Below are 25,881 nucleotides of genomic sequence, written 5' to 3' on the forward strand. Positions count from 1 at the left end.
AAAAAGAGACCCCATCTGTTCTTGATCTGATTGAATCATAGGATTTTTTTTTTTTGCAAAAATGCATTGGTAACTGCTGAAAAAATGTAAATGCCTAACCTTTTAACACTGAAAGAGATAAACTAGAGTGTATGGGAACTTAGGAGGGAAGATGCACATTCCCACCATCAGTTCCCTATTCAAGATAGAACCTACTGGGTGAGTCTCTCTTCCTTTTCAAAGTGCATTTTGATTTTTAAATTGTACATTTATTTTCCTTGGACTTCCCTGGTGGCTCAGATGGAAAAGAACCTGCCTGCAATGTGGTAAAACTGGGTTCAATCCCTGGGTCGGGAAGATCACCTGGAGGAGGTCATGGCAACCCACTCCAGAATTCTTGCCTGGAGAATCCCATGGACAGAGGAGATCAGGACCATATTAAGATAGCATTTGGTTGGGGGAAGGAAGAGATTAGGAAACCAAATACCTCTGATAAATCCTCTAATCATTCCTGATTAGAGTCTTCCAGTAGAGGCCTCAGAATATTTGCTGGTTCATCTTAGAAATGTCCCTCACCTTGATGTTCCATACAGAAGATGCAAGATTACTGATGATTCCATTTAGCCCAAAGGCCCAGTGCAACAGTAGCTAACTCTTTGGCCCCCTTAGAAGAGCAGATGGGAAGACCATGAGCTGGGATGCAGAAGCCTTTCCTAAAGACTCACTGACTTTGCTCTGCCTGTAGCAAATAAGATGTCAATGATCTGTTATACCAAAACAGAAAGGTGCTGCTTCCTCTTGAAGTTCAGAATCTGGATCAGCAGTTAACTGGAGACTCACACTGAGTGCATTGGTTAAGGAATACCATAAGAAATAAGTCCCAGATCTCAGGATTTTAACACAATGCAGTTTTTTTCTTTATCATATAACGTGTAATCAACTTTTAGCTTGTGATGACAAGGAACCTGGTCCCATGCCCTCTTGCAGTTCTGCTATCCCCTAGGGCCTCTGAGTCCCTCCTGAGTTTCTTTGCATCTAGCCAACGGAAGGGGAAAGAGCACTGGCGATTGAAAGTAGCACATCTCATCCCCATCCACATTCCACTGGCTAGAAGTCAATCACGTGACCACAGCGAACTGCAAAGGGGGCTGGGAAATGTAGTCTGTGCCTGGAAGATGCCCCTTTTTTGCTCTCCTTTAGGATTGGATTTGGCTCTGGGCAGGTTGTGTAGCCAAATACATATCTCTGTCTTTAAAATGGCGGTGATTCCACCTGCCCTTTCCTGTCTCATAGGATTTGGAAAGGTGGTCGAGACAGACTTCTCGAGGGACCATCTGGTCATTGTCATTATTCCCCATGTTATAGATCACTTGCCCAATGTGATACAGCTAGTTTATGGCAGAGCTGCAGTTAGAACCTAGGTCTCCTTCTCTTAGCTCTGTGTTCCTTCTGCCATGTGCTGATCACTCTGCCCTCTTAGGAAAACAGTTACAAAGGGTAGAGTTTCAGAAAGCTGATATACAGTCCCCTAGATAGCTTTCATCTTGTATAATCACTAGGAATATCCATTCATATTACCTAAAATCGATGTGAGTTTCCCCCCCACCCAGTTGTTACTATAGAACCAGTTAGTTAGTCTCAGAAGAGCCAGGCACTGGTCTATGCCCTATACATGGATGAATTCACTTAATCCTCATAAGAACCCTGTGAGGGAGGGATTATTATCATACCAACTTTATAGATAAGGATGCTGTGGCACAGAGAAGTTAAGTAACTTGCACAGGGTTTTATAGGTAACATGTGACAGATCTGGGATTTGATCCCAGGTGACGTGGCTCCAGAATCCAACCATCTGGCTACACTCCGTTTCTGCTCTGGTGGGCTCCAGGTTCTGGCCTTCTATGATGTGTACAGTCAACGTAGACCTTGATACTCAGGATGTAATATTCTGAGTTTCTTCTCTTAGTGAGTGACCTTGGAGGTCCATGACAGGGAGTCATTTGTAAGTGGACTAAGGCATGAATTTGAGCCCCCAGCATATGAAAATGATACACAGGATTAAGCTACGTAGCTAGTGAGACAGCCCCAGTTCCTCACCTCTGGCTCTGACAGTCCAGTGAAGCTTTTTCTTTTTCTTCCTTTTAAAATTTTCTGTCTACTCATCCCTGGATAGGCAGTATCTACTATGAAGTCATAAAAAAATGTTTCTTCCTTGTGAGAAGTGGCCATCAAATGAGGAAGGGCTCTTCAGTCCAATCTGAAAAGGCAGTTGACTGGAGAGGGGAGGGCAAGGCCAGCATAGCTATTTGACTCTTGAGGTAATTGCTAGTTGCGGTTATGTTGTCTATCTACTGTTCTGTAAGAATCCACTCCAAAACTCACTGGCCTAAGAAACAACTGCCGATTTGTTGGTTCAAGATTCTGCAGGGTTGGGTAAGCTCCCGGGGCAGTTCTTCCGCTGGTCTTACTGGTGGTAGTGCCCTGGGGGCTCAGTTCTGCTTCTGTCTCTGTGTAGTCTCAGGGCCAGTCCAAGTGCCCTTGCCAGCAGGGTGTGGACTTCTTACCTAGTGACTTGGGGTACCCAAAAGCACAAAGGCAGAAGCTTCCAGGCCTTCTCAAGGCTAAGCCTGTGACTTGTTTTGCCAACAGGCCGTGAATCCTGGAGGGGCAGAGACAGACTACCACAGTGGTGAACTCTGAAGGCTCTGTGATTACAAACTTGAGCATTCCCAGAGGTCTCAGGAGCAATTGACTGTACATTAAGATATAGGTTAAAGAAATTTATTCCTTGTACTCCAGTGGACAAAGACGGCTACACGTGCCTGGGTCTTTCTCCATCCCAAAGTCAGGACCCATTTATGACCATGAAAGCACCGAGGCTGCAGATGTAAGTGCCCAAGAGGAAAGGGGACTGAACCATGTGACTTCTGTTCTCTTGCCCTTCCCAGACAGTGTCTCACAGGTATCGATTATTTTTTACAAAGTATCAGTACCCACCCTCAAATAAGAAGCATACCAGTTGAATCAGGGCCCAGAAATCCCTCTGACGTCCACCTCCTCTTTCACAGCCAGACACACATTCTGAGATGACTGAGCACACACAGCGGGAGCACCTGGCTGCCTCAGGAGGGACAGCTGCTCTCCCGCAGAAATGGGCTCCTGGGTTCAGTGTGTCAGGGCTCCATTTTGGACCATCCTCCCCACGCCCTTGCATCACTCCAGCCAGTGGAGGTGCAGCGGCTACTTCGCTGCACCCACACAGCCCTTCCTCCTCAGGACTCGAGCGCTCATTTCCTCCTCAGGACTCGAGCGCTCATTCCCCAGCACTGGGCACGGCTGGCTGACGGCTCACAGCCCAGTCTCTCTTTGGGAACTGTCCTTGAAGAGAGCTGCCTCGCCCAAGGTCACACCCCTTACCTTCCCAGGTCAGCGCATGACCGGCGACTGACCACACTGCCTCCATTGAGGACAGTTCTGTGCAGCCACCCCAACTCCAGAGCTCCCCCATGGGGCTGGCTGATCCCTTGTTGTGCCGGGGATCAGCAGAGGATCCCTCCCACAAGCGGAGAGAGAAGCTTCTCTCTGCCCAGTCCTGCTCAGTTCCCTCCCTGACCCAAAGAGCTTTTCCTACTAGGCTTCCCACACTCCAGTGTCTATGTGACTCTGGTGCCTGCTTCCCAGAAACCTGACCCAAGATAGGTGGCTTGTAGACTGGGTTACCTCCAGCTGAAGATTGGGCCACTGTGAGCACACACAGAAGCAGGCCACACAGCATGGGCCGTCCCCAGACTCTTCCAGTTGGGCAGAGATGACAAGTGCTGAAGCAGAAATGTGAGAAAAAGAGCAAACAGAAAGTGACGGAGTCCTAAGTCAGTCTGATGCCTCAGTGATTTTTTTCCCCTCCTTGTCCTACCCCTCACAACTTCCCCCAAAGTTTTTTTTTTTTTTTAGGGGATGGGTGATTCATGACATTGATTATATGGTTAACAATTGTGCCTGAGCACTCTCCCACCTGATTATTTCTTCCTTTGGGCATGGCACTGGCAATCAAAATTTATCTTTCAAATTAAGGCTATAATTATATTTTGATAAAGATCTAGCAATTCAATGAGAATGAAATTTTGAGGGTTGCCAGGATACGGATGACTCTGGGTTATACAGAAGGGTTTGCATGCAGAATACTAATAGGTGGTTCAGCACTCTTATCTAGACTTTTCCAATAGCGTCTGATAATGCAGGCCCATCGAGCACTGTGTCTCTGCTATTATTCTAGCAGGATAAAAGTGATGAAAGATATAAGCAGGGTTTTATGAATGAAAAGGTGATTCATCAGATGTCTTTTGGTCTATCGCACTAGAGTTAAGAAATAGAGTAGTAATTATGTGGTGTTACCTCAAAATATAGGAGACAAAATCTTTCTCTTATTTCCTTGCCTCCTTTTTTATTGTAAATAAAAGCAAGCTGTCTTAGATATTGGGTTATTGTTACATGTTGGGAGATAGGGCCCTGCATTTGCAGTGGTGTTGACTCACAGGAAAATGGAAACAGTGGAATTATGTATGTGTTGTATTCTAATTTTCCTGTAATTCTCTTTTACACTGTGATTATTACTCATTGGTTCAACAAATGTGGAGTCCCAAGTATTGTGCAGGACCTGCTGAGGGATCTTAGAAAGTTTAAAATGCATAACTGCATATGAAAAAAATAAATAACAGGACATTACAGTAGTACCCAACATGGCTCTTGGGAGTGGCAGCAGGGGTAATTTTAAAACTGAGATAATTTAACAGACAATTAAGTGTCGAATTCAGTGACTCTGACACATACATTTGTGCAACCAAAGTAACAAATAGTAATTACCATCACTCCCCAAGTTTTAGTATCTCTTTCCAGTCAATCTTCCACCCCCTTTGTCAAGCATTATTCTGATTTCTGTCCCATCGATTAGATTTGCCTCTTCAAGAGTACATATAAATTGAACCATATAGTATGATGCTTTAAAAATGCCTGGCCTCTTTCATTCAGCGTAATATTTCTGAAATTTACTCATGTTGTTTTATGTGTCAGTAGTTCATTCCTTTTTACTGCTGAGCAGTTATCCATTGTAAGAATATACCACAATTTGTTTCTCTGTTTAGTTGAGCTGTTTCCAGTTTGGGGCTATTATGAATAAAGCTGCAAAGAATATTTTTGTACAAGGCTTTTTGTGGATTTACACTTTCATTTCTTTTGAGTAAATATCTGGGAGTGGAAATGCTGAGTCATAGGTTAAGTGTATGTTGCGTTTTGTAAGAAACTGGCAGAGATTCTTCCGAAACAGTTGTGCTATTTTACACTCCCACCAGCAGTGTATCAGTTCTAGTTGCTTTGTATCCTCAGTAACACTTGGTATGTCAGTAGTCATTACAGTGGATAGGAAATGGTATCTCATTATGGCTTTCATTTTAATTTCTCTGACAAATAATGTTGAATATCTTTTCATGAGCTTACTAGACATTTGTATGTCTTCTCCTGTGCACTGTCATGAAACCTTTTCTTCATTTTTACTTGACTTGTCTTTTTATTATTGATTTGTAATATTTCTTTATATACTCTGAATGAAAGCTCTTTATCAGATATATGGATTACAAATATTTATTCCCAGTCTGTGCCTTGCCGATTTGTTTCTAAATAGTGGTCTGTTGCTCTACAGACATTAAAAAATATTTTTTTTATAAAGTCCAGTTCCTCAGTATTCTCTCGTATGGCTTAGTCCCTTTGCGCCCTGTCAGAGAAATCCATTTCCCTTAAGTTCATGAAGATTTTTGTCATGCATTTTGTTCAAGAGATTTTATAGTTTGAGCTTTTATGTTTAAGTCTGTGATCTTTCTGTAATTACTTCTTGTGTATGGAGTGGAGTAGGGGTCAAAATTACTTTTTTTTCCCATATGTATATTCAGTTCCAGAACCATTTGTAAGTCAAAAAAACTTTGTTTTCACCCCCATTGATTTAATGCCTTTCTCCAAAAAATCAACGGTATGTGTGTGGGTCTATTTCTGGACTCTGTTCTGCTCCATTGATCTATATGTCTGCTGTCTTGCCAAAACCACACTGTCTTGACCTCTGTAGATTTATAGTAAGTCTTGAAATCAGGTAGCATAAATTCTCCAAATTTGTTCTTTTCTTTCAAGATTATTTTAGCTATTCTAGAACCTATGCATTTTCACATACATCGCAGAACCAGCCTGTCAATTTCTTTTAAAAAATACTGAGATGTTGATTGGCCATTTATTTGGACTGATAGATGAATTTGGGGAGATAGACATCTTTAACAATGTTGTGGCTTCCAATCCCCGAATATAGTATAGCTTTTGGTCCCATGAGCTGTCTATAATTTCTCTTAGCTTTGTAGTTTATAGTGTAGAAGACATGCAGTCTTTTGTTAGACTTAAATATTTGATAATATTGTAAATGGTATACCTTTTTATTTAATCCTCCATTTTCCAATATTCTTAACCTGGAGAATTCCACGGACAGAGGAAAGTCCGTGAGGTTGCAAAGAGTCGGACATGGATGAGTGACTAACACACTTTCTTTATTTAATTCTCCATTTTTCTTTACTAGTGTGTGTGTATGTGTGTAAATACATACATATGATAAGTTATTTCAGTCGTGTCCAACTCTTTGTGATCCCATGAACTGTAGCCCACCAGGCTCCTCTGTCCATGGGATTTTTCAGACAAGAATACTGGAGTGGGTTGCCATGCCCTTCTTCAGGGGATCTGCCTGACCCAAGGATCAGACCTGAGTCTCTTAATCTCCTGCATTAGCAAATGAGTTCTTTACCACTAGCACCCTGGGAAGTCTATATATATGTGCACACACACACAGAGAGAAATACAACCGATAGTTTAAAACTAATTATTTATGTACTTGGCTGCAATGTGTCTTAGTAGAGGCACACAGGATCTTCAGTCTTCATTGCAGCATGCAGTATCTTTGGGTGTGGCATACAAACTTTTAGTTGCAGCATGTGGGATCTCGTTCCCTGACCAGGAATCAAACCAAGGCCCCCTGCATTGGGAGCTCAGAGTCTTAGCCACTGGGCCACCAGGGAAGTCCCCCTCAACAAATGACTTTTATATATTGACTTTATATCCAGTGACTTGTAATTTTACTCTTTAGTTCTAGCAGTTTTTGTCAGTTTCATAGGACTTTTAACCTACACAGTTATGTTGCTTGCTGATAATGACAGTATTTGCTACTTCCTTTCTTATCCTTGTGTCTTATTATACTGGTGAAAGAGGATGTTTTGATTTCCTCCCAATCTTAGGGAAAGCAGCCACTGTTTAACCATTAAATATGATGTTAGCTATAGATTTTTTTGAGGTGTCTTTCAGCAGGTTTTGATATCAAGGTTATACAAGCTTCATACAATGTGTTGGGGAAAGTTCTCCTCTATTTTCTGAAAGAACTTGTGTAAATTGGATTATTTCTTCCTAAAATGCTTTATGGAATTCACTGGTGAAGCCATCTGGACCCAGAATTTCCTTCGTAGGAAAAGTTTTGATTAAGAAATCAATTTCTTTAGGACATATAGGACTATTTATATTTTCTATTTCTCCTATGTCCTGTGCTAGTTTTTTCCATGAGGAATTTTCCATTTCATCTAAGTTGTCGAGCATATTAATACTATGGAGTGGAGTAGACAAAGATCAAAGATACCACTTGAGGTGGGACTTTGGAGAGAGGAAGGGACTTAGGCAGACAAGGAGGGGGAGTCCTGGGGAAGCAGTGGTGTGAGAAAGACATGAAAGTGGGGTCACCAATGGTGTGGGTTGCTGGTCATGGATTATGCCAATCTGGTTGAAGTAGTAGTTGTGGGTAAAGGAGAAGTGGAAAATAAGGTTAGAAAGATAGCTCAGATCTGGATCAATGCCAAATTGAGGACTCTGGACCTTATGTGGGCAATGAGAGACCCCTGGATGATTTTCATACAGGGGCATGATCTATAGAAATGGTACTTTGGGAAGATTGGTTTGGAATGATGGGCCACTAGGAAGGAGAGACTGGTGGTAAATGCAGTTTGTTTTTTTTTTTAAGAATGAGTGCAATATACAGGGGTGGGCACTGTCTTAAAATCAGGAGTCTGATAAAGAATGAAAGTAAAAAGAGGATAGTTGCATTTTTTAAAGGTAAAGACCTCTGAATATTTATTTCTCTGCACATAACAGATTGTTATGCAGCCAGGACACACTTAGCACCCTTTATTACTATTGTCTGTGCTCCCACATCCATCTCCTCACCTGAATATACACCTGTTCTCCAGAGGAAGAACCCAAGGTGTCTTCATGCTAAAGTACTAGCCAGGTAGTGGGCACTTAAGTACTATCAAGTGAATGAACGACCTCTGAAAGGACAAATGAATGAATGAATGGATGGATGAATAGGCATAATAATGGAAAACTGTGTTAGTCAGAATAGGCTATACTATGCTATGCTAACAGATAAACCAACAAAGCTCAGTGCTTTAATACAGTAAAAGTTCTATTTCTCCCTCATGTAAAATCTGATATAAGCCTAGAACATGTAGTTCTCAAGCAGCAGAGGAAGAGAAGCAAGGCTCCTGGGAGGTTTTATAAGGAGCAAGCCTTGAAGAGGTATACATTAATTCTGCCTGCATCCCACTGGCTCGGAGCCGACACTCTGTCATTTGGCCTCAGTCTGACGGCATAGGAAGCTGAAAATGTAGCTGTACACGTGAACATCTGGCGAGCACTAAGGACAAGACGGGTAACAGGGAGCCCTAAAACCTATTTGCTATCGCTTCCAGCCTGAGAGACACCGAAAGCCTAGAGACGCTAGGGACTCCTGAGGACCAGCTACACAGACAGCGGGCTAGTTCTGCCAGCAGAGCTCAGTCTCCCTGGCCTACCTTTTAGTTCTTAATAGGTATCACCTCAGGGCTCGCTTACTGCTAATTTTTAGATGCCAACTCCTCCAGAAGGAACTGTGAGCAGAATGAAGCACTAATAGACTCCACTGCCGGTTACCCAGTAGCTGCAGCCAGAAGCACAAATGGAGAGTCGTGATGTGGGTCAGGGCAGGAAGTTTTGATGAGGAACCTCCCAGGAGGCAGCAAAGCAGTCCTGCTCCGGGAGGCATCTGTGCTGAGCTCATGCCAGCCACCTAAAAAGAACTCCAAATCCTCTGTGATCTGAAGTCTCCTATTTGAAATCAAAGCAACTGCATCGGCAGGGCCCCAAATGCATGGCGAGGGTGCTGTGGCCCTCAGAATCCCTGCTGCGGTGTATCCTGTGTAGCCAAGGGCACCTGCCTGGAGGGGGAAATACAAAGGTAACCTCCCTGGGCTGTAGTTACTGTTTAGTTTTCAGAGCTGGCTTCAGGGTCAGAGATGATGAAGGTGAAACATGGCCCAAAGTAGAGCATATAGTGGTTTCTTAAGGGAAGGTGTCCTTGACGATGATGGTTGATACAGTGGAAGAGGGTCCGTCTCCCACCTTTTAAGAATATCTGGGGTGGGGCACCACTGTGGGGAGCGAGCTGTTCTCTCCCCCACCCCAGGCCACCTCCCTAAGCAGGGCTGCGGACAGTCCCCACAGCTCCGGGCCAATCGGTGGTAGATGTATTTAAATAGAGTGAAATAAAAAGTGCTATTTCTATTTCGTTTAAATGGCAGAACTCAGAAAATAAGCCATCAGAGCAATGAGAAGTGAAGCAGTTGGAGGAAATCGCTACAGAAAGAATTCCAGGCGCTATGGTAACTATGAGAGGAGGAAAAGGAGAAAGCCGTTTTCTCATGCCCTTTGCCTCGCGCTTTCTGTCCTTCCTTCCCGAGTCTTGCTGTGCCTCGGGCATTCCAGCAGGAGCCCACCTCGGGGCCTTCACTTCCGCTGTTCTCTCTGCTTGGGATTCCCTTACAGCATGTTTCCCTCACTGGACTAGGCGTCAGCTCCAAAGTCACCTTGGCAGAGACGCCCTAAGTAGCCATCTTAGTTTGGATTCTCCCCCAAGTCGACCCTGAGCCAAGGGCTGGAGTGCAAGTGGGTCAGGGAGCAGTGCACGCGGGGAATGCCAGCAGGGTGTGGGGAAGAGAGCCGGAGGGGCACAGACCTAGAGGGCGCATGTGCTGGCCAGCAGTCACCTCACCGCGGGGACCACGGAACTCAGGCCTGCTGAGCACCTTGCGGGGAGGGCCAGAGCACTCTCAGGAGTTGGCCCAACCTCGAAGGACGGGGGCGTCTGTCATCGCTGGGGCCACCCCTACTGGCATGAATCATCTCATACTCTTGCTTACCCTGCTCGTGGGCCAAGCACTCTCCCAGGGCCAGGAAGACAATCACCAAAGGCAGAAGACCTTCCTGCATCTAGGTAAATGCTGGGGGATGTCAGCAAGGCACTGAGCTCGTCGGCTCCTCCCTTTTTGAACCCTTTGGCTTTTCCGCTGTTGAGCCCTTTGGCCCCTCCCCTCGAGCCCTTTGGCCCCTCCCCTCCTGAGCCCTTTGACTCCTCCCCTCTTGAGCCCTTTGGCCCCTCCCCTCTTGAGCCCTTTGGCCCCTCCCCTCTTGAGCCCTTTGGCCCCTCCCCTCTTGAGCCCTTTGCTCCGCTTTTTGACTCCTCACAGACCTGATCCCGGATCTGGGTGTTGATTGGTCCGCTCCAGGAAGCCAGCCTCCCTCTGCCTCAGGCAGGGGCAGCATCAGTGACTGTGCAGGGACTATCTGCTGAATGAATATTCAGAGGAAGATGGCTCGTTGTTGTCGTGGACAGCACCATTATCCTCAGTGCAAGTGGGAGGAGCAGGCCTGAAAGAAGTTGTAGGAACAGAGGTGGAGTTTACCCAAAGGTGGGCCATGTAGGTGCTGGCTGAGTGATCTGCTGAGCAGGCGTTGTTGTGCTTTATGTGCATGTGTGTCAGTGGATACAGAGTGGAGAGAGAATGACTAGTCATTTATTTTCTGGTCAGATTTTTCTCGGTACTTAATAATTTCATTCTTGTCATGAGTGAAATTATCATAATAGCTATTACTCTAGTCTCATACACCGAACGGGAAAAAAACCAACACCGGGACTTTCCTTAGAGGCTGAAAAATGTAATGTATCCAAAAAGAGCAGGCTAGTCTTGATCTTGACCCAGGCCCTCGAACAAAAGGGAAAGGAGTATGAAGGGGACAGAGGAAGGGAGTGACAGAGACGTGTGGAAGGCAGGAGGCAAAGCAGGCGAGGGGGAGGGGCTCGCGGTCTGTGAGTCCTCATTCACAAGTATAGTCACCTAGGTAGGATTTTCTTACTTGCTGAGATGAGACTTTTATTGTTGTTGTTCAGTTGCTAAGTTGTGTCCAACTCTTTGTGACCCCATGGAGGACTTCATAGAGCCTCTGGGATCTATCCAAATAAATACAACCACCCGAAAGGCCCAAATCCACACTTGTTACTGAGAAGGCCCTGACAGTCCTACAGTTCAGGCCTGGATTGGTCTACTCCCGGCCACTGGCTTGAACTCGCCCCAGGAGGAGGGAACTTCTGGCATCTGTTACCCATGAAAAGGCAGTTTGCTTGGATAGCCCCCAGCAGAAAACCCTACCACATAGGACACTGGTATTTCTGCAGTAGGCTTTAGCCAGTAGCCAGTATCTAAAAAGGACCTGGTTGAGCACACTCACACAGTGGCAAGAAAAATGGGAATCGGGACACCTCTGTGTGCCACTTGTCCCAGGTGGCTTTTGTTCTGGAAAGAACATTAACTTGGGTGGATAAAAGTTACATAAATGTTGTGCTCACCAAAGCTATTGGTTTGACAGTCTTTAAAAGAAGTTGAAAAGAGAGAACACTGGCTGAAGTTCATTCTTAACTGAGATCACCGCATTGTGTTTAAGTACTACCTTTGCTCCACTGTCATTACCTCTTCATGTAAACCTCCTGCCCTAATGTCTAATTCCCTGCAGAAATGACAGGAGGGGCCCCCATGACAGCCCAGTGAGAGAGGTCTATCCCCTGCCTACATAGGACTGCATCTATACCTTTCAATTCATGGGCAGCTTTGGGAGAACAGCCAGTTTAAAAGGTGGCTTATGGGTTGTGTAAGTGTAATGAAGTAATAAATGCTTCTCATTTATTCCTGAAAAAAAAAAAAAACAGATTAGCCACCTGTTTTTTTTCAGTGGGTGAAATTCTGTCACAAATGCTTCATTCTGAGGTTGATCTCTTGTTAGATCAAGCAAGGTGACCTCTGTGCAACGTGGACCACGACTTGGGCTCAAAACAGGTCTTGGAACTGGTGTCTCATGCCATTCGGTTTGATTCATGCCATTCGGTTTGCAGATTTAGTGGCCTTGGTGTTTTAACCTCAGTTCCTCTTGCAGCAGGGGTCTGAGGCTGTGAAAGAAAAGCCACAGGGAATTCCTTGACTCTTCATGGTTATGGATTCTTCACCCGTTCTTCTGCTCTTGGTCCTCTGCCTTATTAGTCTGGCCTTGGTGTCTGACCAGTGAAGCTCTGCTTTGTGACATTCGAAGAAAGTTTCTATCTGGAGCGGGAGGGGAGTGTGGAGGCAAGAGCCTGTGTGGGGCTGGGCCACTAGCTCTGAGGGCATGGAGGAGGCAGTGTCTTGTTCTCCAAGGTCAGTCCCCCGCCGTATGAGCACTGCCCGCCTGTTGACCTTGGAGAGAAGGGATCCCAGTATTGGGCTAAATGGGTGCACGCAGCTTTCACAGGGCAGGTGACTTAGGGAGGCGTGTGTCAGGATAAAGAGTGGCTCTGCCTATAGACGCCTAGAGATAAGAGAAGAGCGAGCAAAGTGGGGAGTGGGGGGGAAGCCAGCACTTAGCCAAGCAGTGGGAAAGCACAGTCCTGCTTCGCTTGGCCTCCACACAACCCTCATTTCTGTGGACGCCCCAGAGCGCCTCGTAATTCAGCCTGACTTCTATGCATTTGGTTTTCAAGGAAAAGCTTTTGTTAATGCTGACTGTAAATTGAGGGGGTGGCTTTAAAGATGTTTTCTGAAGAACAAAAACTGGTGCAGATTATCTCCTCCACATGCCAGTGAGTAAATAACCTGCTCCCTATTGGTTTCCTCAGCCAGCAGGTACTGAGCTCCTACTCTGTGCCTGCCTGTGCCTGGTGCTGAGATAGCCACCTGAAAGCGCATACAGTCTGACAGGGAAATAAGCGGCTCCCCCTGTATGAGCAGGAACTGTCATACCGACCCTGGCCCCGCCAATTCAGGAAGGATCCTAATTTGGGGAAAGATTGAGATAAGGATTGTGTTCGTGGTAGTCAAGAAAACACATTCTAAGCACAGTGAAAGAGAAAGCCCTCAGCATTTCCTTAAAAGTAAAAATGACTTAAAGGGCCATAATGGCATGCATTAACATGATGTAGCAATGAAAGCAGGAGTCACTCTGATGCATAGATAAGGTATCAAAGTACTCACCCTAGAAGGCAGGCCTCTGGCTGCACTGTGGCCATCAGAGTTGAGGGGGTAGGACCTACGGAAAGCCGAAGTGCACTAAAAATACAAAGGTAAAGAGGAATAGGAGAAAACCATGTCCTAGGCTGAGAACGGGTCAAATCGGTAGCTATGGCAGCGACACAGTGACTTCAATGTATTCGTGTAAATGTAAGCTGCCATAACAAATAACCCCTAATATCCCAGTGCTTTAATAAAATTCAGGATTATTCTTCACTTGCGTAATGTCAACAGTGGGTGTTTCTTCATGGGTGGGTGGCTCCTCTCCTAGCCGGAGTTCAAGGATCTCTGTTTATCTTGGGAGTCTACCATCTTCCGTGTATGGCTTCTCAAGAACATGAATGATAATGTGTGGCAGATTTCCATGGGCTGTGCTTCCTGGCAGTGGTTCCCCTCACTTCTGCTCACATGCTACTGCTAGACCACCACAGATGGCTATACCCAACTGCAAGGGAGGCTGGGCAATGTAGTCCAGCTGTGTGCCAAAGAAGAAATGACTTTGGCAACCAGCTAGGCCACACTGAGCTAGAGGAAGCAGTCACTCCACAAGGTTGGCTCCCTGTGGCCAGGTGCCCTCTCTCTCACTTTTACTTTAGTATCTCTGATGGCTGGTTGAGACTCTCAGGCCTCTGTGGTCATCTACTGTCATTACTCCATGCCATGCCTCCATATAGTCTTGCTCTCTCTCACACGCCACTGTTCTGTTTCATCAGAGTGCTTATTATTACCCGATTACATCCTTCCTTATCGGCCAGTCTTTACTTGCTCACCTACCTCCGACCTGGATGTGAGCTCTGTGAGGGCAAGGCCTGTGTCTGTTATGTCCATCGCTGTGTCCCCAGTGCCTAGCATGGTGCCTGGCACATGGGAGATCCTTAATCACCCGTTGTTCAATGAATGAATGAATGTGAACCTGCTGGGCTCTGGAGGTCTTAATGGCTTCGTGGAGGAGGTACAACTTGAGCTGGATATACAGTAGCATTTTTCTGGGAGAAAAGAGATCAGGAGAAGAAAGGAGGCAGAGTAAAGGGGAGAGAAAGGGCCACAAAGATGTGTGAAAGTGAAAGGCGCTCAGTCATGTCTGACTCTTTGTGACCCCATGGATCATACAGTCCGTGGAATTCTCCAGGCCGGAATACTGGAGTGGGTAGCCTTTCCTTTCTCCAGGGGATCTTCCCAACCCAGGGGTAGAACCCAGGTCTCCTGCATTGCAGGCAGATTCTTTACCAGCTGAGCCACAAGGGAAGCCCCCAAAGATGTATCAGTTGAACCATTTATGAAGTTAAGCCCCATTCATTCAACCAAAATAGTTGAGCTTCTACAACATATAGGTCCGTGTAGATTGAACCATTTATGAGGTTAAGTCCCATCCAGTCAACCAAAATAGTTGAGCTTGTACAACATATAGATCCATATTCTAGACTTGCTTATCTGGAAGATGCAAAAAGTACAGAAGGAAGTCCCTCTCTAACCTTAAACAGCTTGTCATGCACTTGGCTATGGGATACGGAAGCTGCTCCCCATGCTACAGCAGGTTCCTTGTCCCAACCACCAGGGCTCTCCGTGGAATGGCTTCAGTCTTCCTGTCTAGGATGGCCGTGGCCTTCCCACATGGACTCCTGCACCTGTGTGGGGCAGTGCTGTGGGTTAGAAAACGGGGAAGCGAGGTAGAACGTGGTATGGGTCTTTGGACTCAGTGGTGCTCACTCTAAGTTCCTGGCTCTATCGTTCATGAGCAGTTTCTTAGCCTCTCTATGCCTATTCAGCATAGTAGGGATGATCAGATGTGCTTCCTGGGCTTACTGTGGGAACCAGATGAAATGGGCTCTATCAGAGGCTAATGCTGGGCCCGCTCCGTGCACATGCTCACTGGTAGCATGGTCTTCCTTCTTGGTGGTCCCTAACCTGCCCTCTTTGCCTCACAAGCCCTGGTCCAGTGGCAGTCAGCTCCTGGGACCAGCCCTGACCGACTCTTTCTAGCCTTCCTCTTGGGTTGCCTCACCAGAAATTGCCAACAATCAGATCTTTCTTACCTCAAAATAGAAATCTCTCGTGGTTCCCTTCCAGCATCTTCCAGCCTCCCAGCGAATCCTGTCCATCACCTCTGCTCCCCACCTCAAAACCACCTTTTCCCCGTGTCCCTTCCCAAGCAGAGAGCATTTCTCCCACACCTGGCCAGCTCTCTGTATCTCTCTCAGGGTGCACACTTGATGGGCTCATCATCTCGTCTGTCTCACATGGCTGCCAGGTTCGAACCTCCTAAGGGCCCTGATGGCATGAAGGGCAAGAAGGCTTGTATGTTTTTCTCAAATAAGCTGTAACTTACCAGTGCAGAAACTGTCAATGGATTTTAGTTAGTGATGAACACCTGAATGGGGCAATCAGGAACCTCTCTCATTTCATGTCCCCAAAGGATCATTCAGAACCTTAACAATGGTCGTATTCAACACCTTCAGTCATGTCATTTGCCTTTTAAACAAAGTATGTCTTGCTATATCCATTTCTAGTAGAAAATATCCTAAAGACGCAAAAGAAAACAAAAAGATATCTACAACTGAGATCAGTTGTCTTCTTGTAGTCATTTTGAGACTATTCAAATAGGAAATTATGGCAGTGTCGTAAAGAATCAAGATTTTCAGCACAAGAGAGATCAATTATAAAATCGAGTAAGTTAAATGAAAACCTGTAATCTTAGATTTGAATTGGAAATAGCAGTTTCAACTCAGCTTTTATATCTTCACTTTCTAAGACTTACATATTTTCTAGTCCTGTCGGTTGGAACAGCTTAGAGGCAATGGGCACCTAGCAACAGTGAATACCTCCGGCATGCACGACGTGCTCTCTAAAGCCAGTTCCCTGGGAAGAAGCCTGGACTTCTTGGAGATGATCCTGGGATACCACACCAGGCCAGAAACTCCCACCAAGGAGGAAAGAGACCTTAAGAGGCCCAGCAATCTGTTCAAGGGCCCACAGGAGGCAGCTGCCCCTCTGCCCGGCCTCCTGGCCATGGCCTTCCTGCTGATGTTCCAACCAGGATCCAGATTTGTCTGACCAGGGCTTTTCACTGCCAGGCTGGGGGATTTTGACAACAAATCCATTTTAAGCTACTTTGGCATTGGAGAACTTGTCAAAGTAGTCTGGCGCACAATCCAGACATCCCAAATCTGAAATGCAAATGCTTGTGTGCTCCAAGGGTCACATTCGTAAAACCCCCAGACCGAGTAGTGCCTTTCCCCTTATCACCTCAGTGCACAGCAGGCAGCCTCACTTACCACTCCCACAACCGACAGAGGCGTGTGCTTTTCCAGAAGTACAAGGAAATACTGTTCTGGCACTTCAGCAGCCTTCAACTGATGGCTGATAGGAAGTGGGAGATAAATATCCCCACTCCCTCGCCTCTAAGGTGTGTGTTCTGCTTTGGCTCCTAAGGGGTTTCGGCCTGTGCACCCTTTATTGGCTTCCTTCCCTTCTCTGTATCACTTCCCTGCTCCCTGTACTGCTGGCTTCTTAATGTCACCTCCTGAAGCTTTGTCTCAGTGCCAGTCATGAGGAATCATTCTCGGAGCCTGTCTTCCTTGGGCTGATGGAGAGAAAGCCACTGTCCCTGAAGAGCAGGCCTTCCTCAGTCTTGCTGCAGACTCGGCTAGACTCAGGCTAACTGAGTCAAAAGAGAACACATCTTTTCTGATTCCAGATTCAATATATCATGTATGTCTTTTACAGAAAGCACAGAACACATAAATCTCTAGGCTTTGCGGGTAGAAAGGTCCTTGGAAAAGAATTCCTTTTGGCTTGCAGGCTCACGTATTTATAGCTTCTTTGTGGGCCTAGTAAAGGGCATTACTTCTCTATCTATGAAGATACTAACTAGCAAGTAAGTAATAAGTCTTAGTGGAGTGCGGTGGAGGGGTATATGGGACCTTCTGTAAGTCTGGATATTTTAAATTTTTCCATTGTTGCTGGTGATCTCTATGTAATTTTTAAGAGTCTCACCTCTATCTAGGAGAAGAGATTTACTAGCATGTATAATCGGGTGTCATGTGCTAATTACCTTACTGTGTCATGATTTACTCGAGCCCAGGGCACTTGTCCAAGCAGACCAGAGAGTCTGGGCACCATACTGGTGGTAAGTAAGCAGTGTCTCCTGAACAGAAAGGTGATTTTCATGGGCTTTCTTTGATCTGTCTCTCCCACTCCAGCTCCACTTCTTCCCTGGAATGTGAGAGGTACTTGCGTTCGTAACATCATATCTGTAGCCTGAGCGGGAGTGAAGGGACTTTAAAACACCATACCCATCTTTGTGTTGAGAGTGCCTTCTTGCGTCTCCATTTTCCTGCTTTCAAAGAACCAACCTCACCCTGTTCTTTGCAAATAATGAAAATAGCTTTGTGACAAGTCACCCTTCTCTGAATCTTAGAAGCATTCCTTAATTATCCATCAGGCTCTCCTGAAAGATCCAATTCCTTATTTCTGATCTGTATTATCTTTTGTATACTGTAACTTGTTTGCCACCATGTAAAAGTGCCAGTGTCTTTTTAAGGTCTGTGGGGCTAACCAGACAAGGGCAAAGCCAGGCTCCCACTCTGGTTTAAGCTGAGGCATGCAAGTCTTGCAGACTGGCACAGAGGTGTCAGGACTTGGTGATGGAGTGGTTGCTTTCAGTCCAGGTTTCTGGAAGCAGGTGCATTATTGCCATATGAGAACGTGACAGCCTTTCTAGTGAAGCTGGCCTTGGGGTTGATCACTTTACTAGGTTGAACTCTAGAGAAGGTTTGTGTAGAGCAAAATGGTTGAACGTCACTCGTTTAATATTGTTTAGTTGAGTACCTATGTTGTTGCCTCAGTATCTCTTTCTGGAAAGCAGTGGTCCTCACTGTGTGGTCTGCAGACCAGGAGCATCAGCGTCCCTGGGAAACTTGTTCTCTGCTCCCTGGGCTGAAGTGTTGCTGGCATCCTAAAATTCAAATGGCTGCTTTCTCAGACAACAGGTGAAACTTGTGTGTGTCGTGAGTTGAGAGTTTTGGTTTTGGAAGGACAACTTAATAGATGCAATAGATAGCAAATAGTCACAATGGAGAGGATGGGAGCAGCGGCCAGGTTGAGTGACGGCAGGGGAGGAAGAGGCAGCCTAGGGAAGGACACGGACTTGGCCTCAGGAGACCTAAGATTTGTTTCCACCTCTGCCAAAAATCAACTCTGGGATCTTGGATCATACCTTGGAACCTTGATTCCCTCATTAGTACCTGAGAGCGGTGGTCTAAGCAGTTACTTTCCATATGTTGACAGGTACCCAGAGCAAGAAGTACATGTCTGCATCACACCCCAGCATCCACGCACACACATGTACAAACGAACACATATGTAACAGAACGAACACATATGTAACAGAACCAACAGCTTCACAAAACTGCGTGCAATGCATGTGGGCATTTTCTATTCCAGTCTCTTGTATGTCTTTGTTTAAAAAATGCTAGTCCTGATCTGCTGAATGGATTTCACAATCCACTCAAGGGTCATGTCCTGTGGTTTGAAAAAACACAGAACTCCGTCATTTCCGACGTCTCTTCAGCAGTAGAATCCAATGGCGCTGCTCAGTGCCCACAGGAATTTTCCAAAAACAAGAGCTGAGCTGCGACAGATGGATGAGTGCTTACACACTCTGGAGGAAGTGCATGGTGTAGAACATGGCAGCAGAATGACCCACAGATAAACAAGAAAATGATAAACCATTCCCAGGGAGAATGTATAGTGCTGCAGCTCTCACAGCGACTCAGAGAATTAGCATCTCGGAGTCACCGCACTGAATGCTGCCCGAGTTAGCTCATGTCAGAGACTGGGGGCAGCCTACCTCTCAAAGAGGCCACAGGCTCCCTGGTGGTAGGCAGCTTTCTTTACAGTGTCCAGAAAAGGAAGAGCGCTCCGGACTTTTGTCTTTGAAGCCAAGCCTGGCCCCTTCATCTCATCCGTTCCCACCGCAGCAAGGGGGACTAGTATTTAGCAAGTAGAGACATGTCAAGGAATGATCATGTCATGGTCATTTCCTTGGATTCTGTGAAGGCTCTAGGAGCCCCGCTTATGGAGGAGGGGACAGAGGCCCAAAGATCTCAGTTATCTGCTCTGGACCACTGCTGGCAGGCAGAAACCCCGTCTCTCCACCCCAGAGCCCAGGGCCTTCCCCCAGTGCATCCTGCAGTTTGGTGATGGGTAGAAAGGAGAGGCACAAAGGGCAGATGGGCCTCCTCCAGCCAACAGGAAGGCCAACCCCTGATTCGTAAAGATGGGGAACTTGAGTCCTGGGCACGGTCAGTCAGTGACTTGCCCCCGGGCAGACAACTATGAGTAGAACCCAGGCTTCCACTGGTCTTTCTGCAGGATGTCGAGTGTGCAAACAGCTGCATCAATAAGTAAACAATACTCCTAGTGTGAAACTCCATTTTATTTTAGAAGTTAGAGAAGTTTTTATAGGGGAAAAATCATTCTGGATCCATGTAGTGCATAAATAAATACACAGCCAGGTTCTCCCTATTCCGACGGTGTTAAAAAAAAGTCTAGGCTTCCTGACAAATTCTGACGCTGAGGGGGTCCATAGTGGATGCTGTGTCCACAGCGCAGAATGACTGTGGTTCTTTGGAAAAGGCTGCCTGGCAGGGACAGACCGTGGACATCAGGCTCTGGCATTGGGCTGCTCCCTACTGCACACTGCCAAACAGTGTGCGGGCAAGGCGCTGGGGAGGAAGGGACGGAGCAAGAGGGAGAAAGAAAGAAGGAGTTTCACCTGATGACATCTGCAAAGGCACACAGCTGGCGCCTGGAAGATCTGGGATTGGAAGCCAGCTCTGGCTTCCAAGCTGCTGTCTGTTCCCCAAGCAACATTGAGAGACGCTGGCCTAAAGGAAGGCTGACTGGGGGAGGGGGATGTGAAGCAATAGTCATATTCCAGAAGTACAAACAGCACTGCAGACAGAGACCAGAGAACCAAGTGCTGAAAGAATTGTCCACAGGGCAGTGTGACGTCTTTTTAGGCTGAACTTACTGTCTATCCTCTGGGAACTCTGAAGGTCATGGGATTGGCTAGACCTTGACAGGTAGTGATGTATCGACCACAGGTTATGGTCACTGGGTTCATCTGAAGTCAGTGTCCACCTGTCTCATGGGAAGGTGAGGTTCATCTCTAAGGACAGGTGGAGGCTTGGGTTTAGTAGCTGTTGGGAAATATAAGAATCAGGAGTAAATAGAATCCTGCACTGAGTCTCTCTGGCCCCCAGTCTGGGGGTAGTACTGGCCTCTCTTCGTAGAAAACCACTGGAGCCCAAGTCTCCAAGCTACCAGTGCTCTCTCTGCAGCTAGTTCTTCTCCCAGGAAGAGACGTGTAAAAAGGGGGAATTCCCTGGTGGTCCAGTGGCTAAGACTCTGAGCTCCCAATTCAGGGTGCCAAGGTTTGATCCCTGGTAAGGGAATGAGATCCACATATCCTGCTACTAAGAGATCACATGCTGTAAATAAGACCCACTAAGTCATGTCCAACTCTTATGACCCCATGGACTGTAGCCTGCCAGGCTTTTCTGTCCATGGGATTCTCTAGGCAAGAATACTGCAGTGGGTTGCCATTCCCTTCTCCAGGGGATCTTCCCGACCCAGGAATCAAACCTGTCTCTACTGCTTTTCAGGCAGATTCTTTACCGACTGAGCTCTGAGGGAAGCCCTAAATAAGACCCAGCACAGCCAAATCAAGAATTAAAATAAGCACCCCCATGTACCTGTAAGTTATACTTACATCATCACTGTTGTACTGTCCAACAAAGAATCCACATATCCACTACGCACTTATACAGTATGGACCTGGCTTCCTCACTCCCCTGCTCCCCCACCAGGAATCAAACCCATGACCCCTGCACTGGGAACCAAAGTCCTAACTACTATACCACCTAGCAACTCTCAAACGGTAACCTTCTACCCCACTCCCCGCCCAGCTCTGAGAACTTACCCTCAGTTTACAGCTCAGTCGGTAAAGAATCTACCTGCAATGCAGGAGACGCGGGTTTGATTCCTTGGTTGGGAAGATCCCCGGAGAAGGATATGGCAACCCATTGCAGTATTCTTGTCTGGAGAATCCCATGGACAGTGGAGCCTGGCACTGTCAGTCCATGGGGTCGCAAGAGTTGGACGCAACTTAGCAACTAAATCACTACCACCACAGAGGTATGCTGCTGCTGCTAAGTCACCTCAGTCGTGTCCGACTCTGTGTGACCCCATAGACGGCAGCCCGCCAGGCTGCTCCGTCCCTGGGATTTTCTAGGCAAGAACACTGCAGTGGCTTGCCATTGCCTTCTCCAACCACAGAGATATATATCCTACCAATCCTGATGCTCGCACAGTGCTCAGGAGTTCTGCAGGAATTCCAAAGGCATTGTCATGCCCCTCTCCTCCCCAACACTATGTGTACTTTCCCTTCCTAACACACGTCACCCCTGTAATAGGATATTTAATAAGTTCTTTAATTCTTGTGCTTTTAGGCAAAACTAAGGAAGCTGAGCAGTGCTTTGAATGATGGGCAGATAGTATAGTGGATAATATATGGCTCAGTGGCAAGGTTCGGGAGATAGGAAGTAAGACAAGGGCACTGATCAGGTAGGCATCGGGAGCAGCTGTGCAGAACTATATAATTCTGAGGACCTGGATGAGAAGACTGGTCCAGTCCTTCCTCTGGCACTTCTCTGCCTTCCTACAAGGCAGGACCTCACCCCACTCTGAGGCCTGGCTCAAAGAGCCAGGGTCTCTCATCCCTTGCTTTGGGGGGCAAAGGTTGTCCCTGTCTGTACTGGCAACTTGAAACCTTTCTCGAGCTCCTCTGGTCAATGCAGCGGACTGGATTTCCACTGTACCCAGGCCCCACTCCCATTCCCCTTTGCACACCGGGGAGAGCGCAATGCACAGCTGAAAGCTGCTCCTGTCTAACGCCCTCTTTTCCCTCTTGATCTCGCAGCTGTCTCCAACCTGGACGTCGAGAGCAAGCTGAGCGTGTACTATCGTGCACCGTGGCACCAGCAGAGAAACATCTTCCTCCCGGCCACCAGGCCGCCCTGCGTGGAGGAGCTGCACCGCCAGGCCCGGCAGAGCCTGCAAGCCCTGCGCAGAGGTGACTGATCTCGGGCTTGGGGGCTTTTGGGGGAGAGACCTTGGAACTCATCCCCACAAGGGCTTGTTCTGTGTCCCTTTGGTCCTAACACCTCCCATCGTTAGAGCCAGTACTTTGAAATGCTCCTTTTTCTACCCTGAAATGAAATTCTTGGTTAGTATAACCTGCCTATGGATATAATTAATAGCATTATGGCCTGAATATAGCAATAAAGCGAATTTAAAAGGAAAATGGTTTATAATAATAATACTTGCAGCGTATAAATTGCCAGACATGGCAGCACTAGAAGATGTCATGCAGTCAGATGTTTACATGTATCGAAAGTAGGTTCAGATTAAGTAGAGACAGGAGTCATTCTGATCAAAAAGTGCAAGAGATGAAAGTGGCCAGAAGCCACAACCATAGAAACTGGTGCATTCAGCACCTGTTAAACATGAACCGAAAAAATAAAGCACCTCTAGATTGCAATTACAAGAGAATTAGGTTTGAAATACGTTCTAGGCTTTTCCCTGAAAAGAAGTTCTGGAGTGTTAGCTGTGGAGACTGGGGCACCGATTCACTGTTCAGCACTGTCCTACGCATTGGAGGAGGGCTCCCATCCGTGGCTCCAGCCTGGTCCTCTATGAACCAGAAGCTTCCTGGGGTGGGGGTGGAGGCTTCTGCCCCTATTGAGAACCAGTGATATGATCCATTCTACATTGGAACACATGGAGGCCGAGAGAGGGCAAGACGCCTGTGAGGGTCACACACAACAGGTTAGGTTCAGTGCCAGGCCCAGACCCGAGCCTCCAGACCCCCAGCCAGACTTATTTTCCTCCACACCATACACTGTCCTAGGGAAGTAAATATTTTCAGTCCTCTCATAGTCCTGCAAAAGTCGGAGATAGGCACGCAGCCTCTTCTTCCACTGCCTGCATTTTTACTGCCGTAAAGCCACTCTACTTAGGACAAGGAGATTAAAACCTGGCATCATCCTTCCAGAGTCCCCTCCATTGGTGTCAGAATTGGGCATGCCAGCTTTTTTGGCCTTTAGATTTTTGCTGTGGAGACATACGGGGCCTGTACAGTCAGGTGTCTTTGTTCCAGATAGCCTATGCTCCTTTAAGGAATGGTATTTGGTGAGAATGTTAACATAATGAAAGCCGTAAAAGGCTTTCATGTTACTGTCAAGATGGAGAAATAAAATGGCAAATGTTTTCAGCTTTTTTCTTCCTCATGTACATGACTTCTCCCTTTTTCCCATCCCTTGTCTTTTTCACCAGAAACAAAAGAGCTCATGTCCTAATATCCCAAATACAATTCTTTCTGACAATTCTCCTTGGTTATTAGTAGCTGATACTATCAGCCTTATCATGAAGACTGACCATCAGCGTCCCCTCGACCTACCTCTGGCATTCTTACTATTCACTTGGATTTGATAGTTGGCTGAAAAGTTCTTTACTGCCTTTTTGGTGCCAGCCACCCTCCAGAAAGCTTCCTTAACAACACCCTTCCTGTTCCTCTGTGGCCTGGATTAGGCATTCTTCCCATAATAGCCTGTGTGTCCTCCCATCGTGCCACTTAAAAGCTTATATCATCACCAACCACTTACCAGCCTGTCTCCTACCATCAATCCGTGAACAAGTCAAGGATGAGGAAGATAGAAAAAAAAAATTTTTTTTGACAGACTGCACTGAGTGGCTTGTGGGATCCTAGTTTCCCAACCAGGGACTGAACCCCGGCCCTCAGCGGTGAGAGTGCTGAGTCCCAACCACTGTACCACTGGGGAATGACCATAGACTTTCTTTTTTATTCAAAGCATTTACCATAACCCTGCTGTAATAGATTCTCACTCATAGTAGGTCCTCAGTGAATGTTTGTGTGCCTGAATCAAATTCTGCAGAAGACTGCTTGAGCACTAGGGGTAGAGAATGGTGACCGAGGAGTCTGATCATTCTCACTAAATGCTTTTCTGACCCCATCATTGCTGCTGCTGCTGCTAAGTCGCTTCAGTCGTGTCCGACTCTGTGCGACCCCATAGACGGCAGCCCACCAGGCTCCCCCGTCCCTGGGATTCTCCAGGCAAGAACACTGGAGTAGGTTGCCATTTCCTTCTGCAATGCATGAAAGTGAAAAGTGAAAGTGAAGTCGCTCAGTCGTGCCTGACTCTTAGTGACCCCACGGACTGCAGCCTACCAAGCTCCTCCGCCCATGGCATTTCCCAGGCAAGAGTACCAGAGTGGGGTGCCATCACCTTCTCCGGATCCCATCATTAGAGAGCTTCAATAATGTTAACCCTTTAGACATAATTATTTTTATCCCTTTATTTTTATTCATAAGTCATCTCTGATTAGATTTTTCCAGATTCAACCAGATAACACTAAGCTGCTCATAAGCTACCACATTTCACTGTGTTGTCAGGTTTGGACTTATTGGCAGAACTAAGGAACAGCAAGTGCCAATATCAATTTTCTCAGAACTTCCTCCTGGGGGGCTGAGAGAAGGATATGGAGCCTCCTGGGGTTTCTAGGAAAGATGGAGGAGCTGCGTCTTGCCCTCCACACACAGGCTTGCTTCGTGGTTGTCTCCATAGCAAATCTTGGGTGTAGTAGTTTTAATAGCACTGCAGAGAGCCATAAACAGGAATTATAGGCATCATAGAATTAAAAACATGCAGTGTAGAATTGAAATTAGAAAGTGACTTTTTTTTTAAACCTTGTCCAAGAAATAGAAGCGTACTAGTGCATTTGTCAGAATACCACTTGCACCATCTGGTGGCCATGACTAATACTGCCCTATCCGACAGGCCCTTTCTCACAAATGAATTTCCCTGTAGATGCTCTATTTAGACAGTTGGAGTATCCTGAGATCAGAGCTGAGAAACCGGCTGCCTTTAAGATCTACTCTGCAGCAACCCCCTCAACAAAGTCAACTGGGGGGGGCAGGCATTGTGCTAAACCTAGGATGCAGAGAGCAATAGCATGTGGTTCTTGGCACACAAAGAATTCCTGGTCTAGTAAGGGAGAAGGGCAAGGAACCAGGTCGTTTCAACACAGGACCACGGGAACTCAGAGCAAAGGCACTAACCAGGCCATGGAGCTTCAGGGAAGGCTCCTCAGAGGAAGCAAGACCTTAATGGAGTTCAAATTATTAAGCCTCTGATTCTTCTTTTTTCCCCCTTTCTTCTTAGCAGTTCTTTATGCTCGGAGCCCATAATGGCTTGAAGTGATGCCAGTGTTTACATTTGTAAGACAGCGACAGAGAGATTATTATGAGGCTATAAAGAGAGATTTACATTTTATATTTCCTTCTCTTTCA

The 25,881-nt window shown here is 46.5% G+C and overlaps 1 protein-coding gene across 1 annotated transcript in view; it reads left to right on the plus strand.

The window, feature by feature from the left end:
- NHS (NHS actin remodeling regulator) overlaps positions 1-25,881 on the plus strand; it is a 345,530-nt gene that overhangs the window by 261,165 nt on the left and 58,484 nt on the right. The window contains exon 2 of the mRNA XM_055393761.2: positions 22,432-22,584. Coding sequence (XP_055249736.2) covers positions 22,432-22,584 — 153 coding nt within the window. The remainder of the gene's footprint in view (positions 1-22,431; positions 22,585-25,881) is intronic.

Source organism: Moschus berezovskii, chromosome X, assembly GCF_049115385.1.
Source record: "Moschus berezovskii isolate FMDL1 chromosome X, NW_MosBer_1.0, whole genome shotgun sequence".
Classification (NCBI taxonomy): Eukaryota; Metazoa; Chordata; class Mammalia; order Artiodactyla; family Moschidae; genus Moschus; species Moschus berezovskii.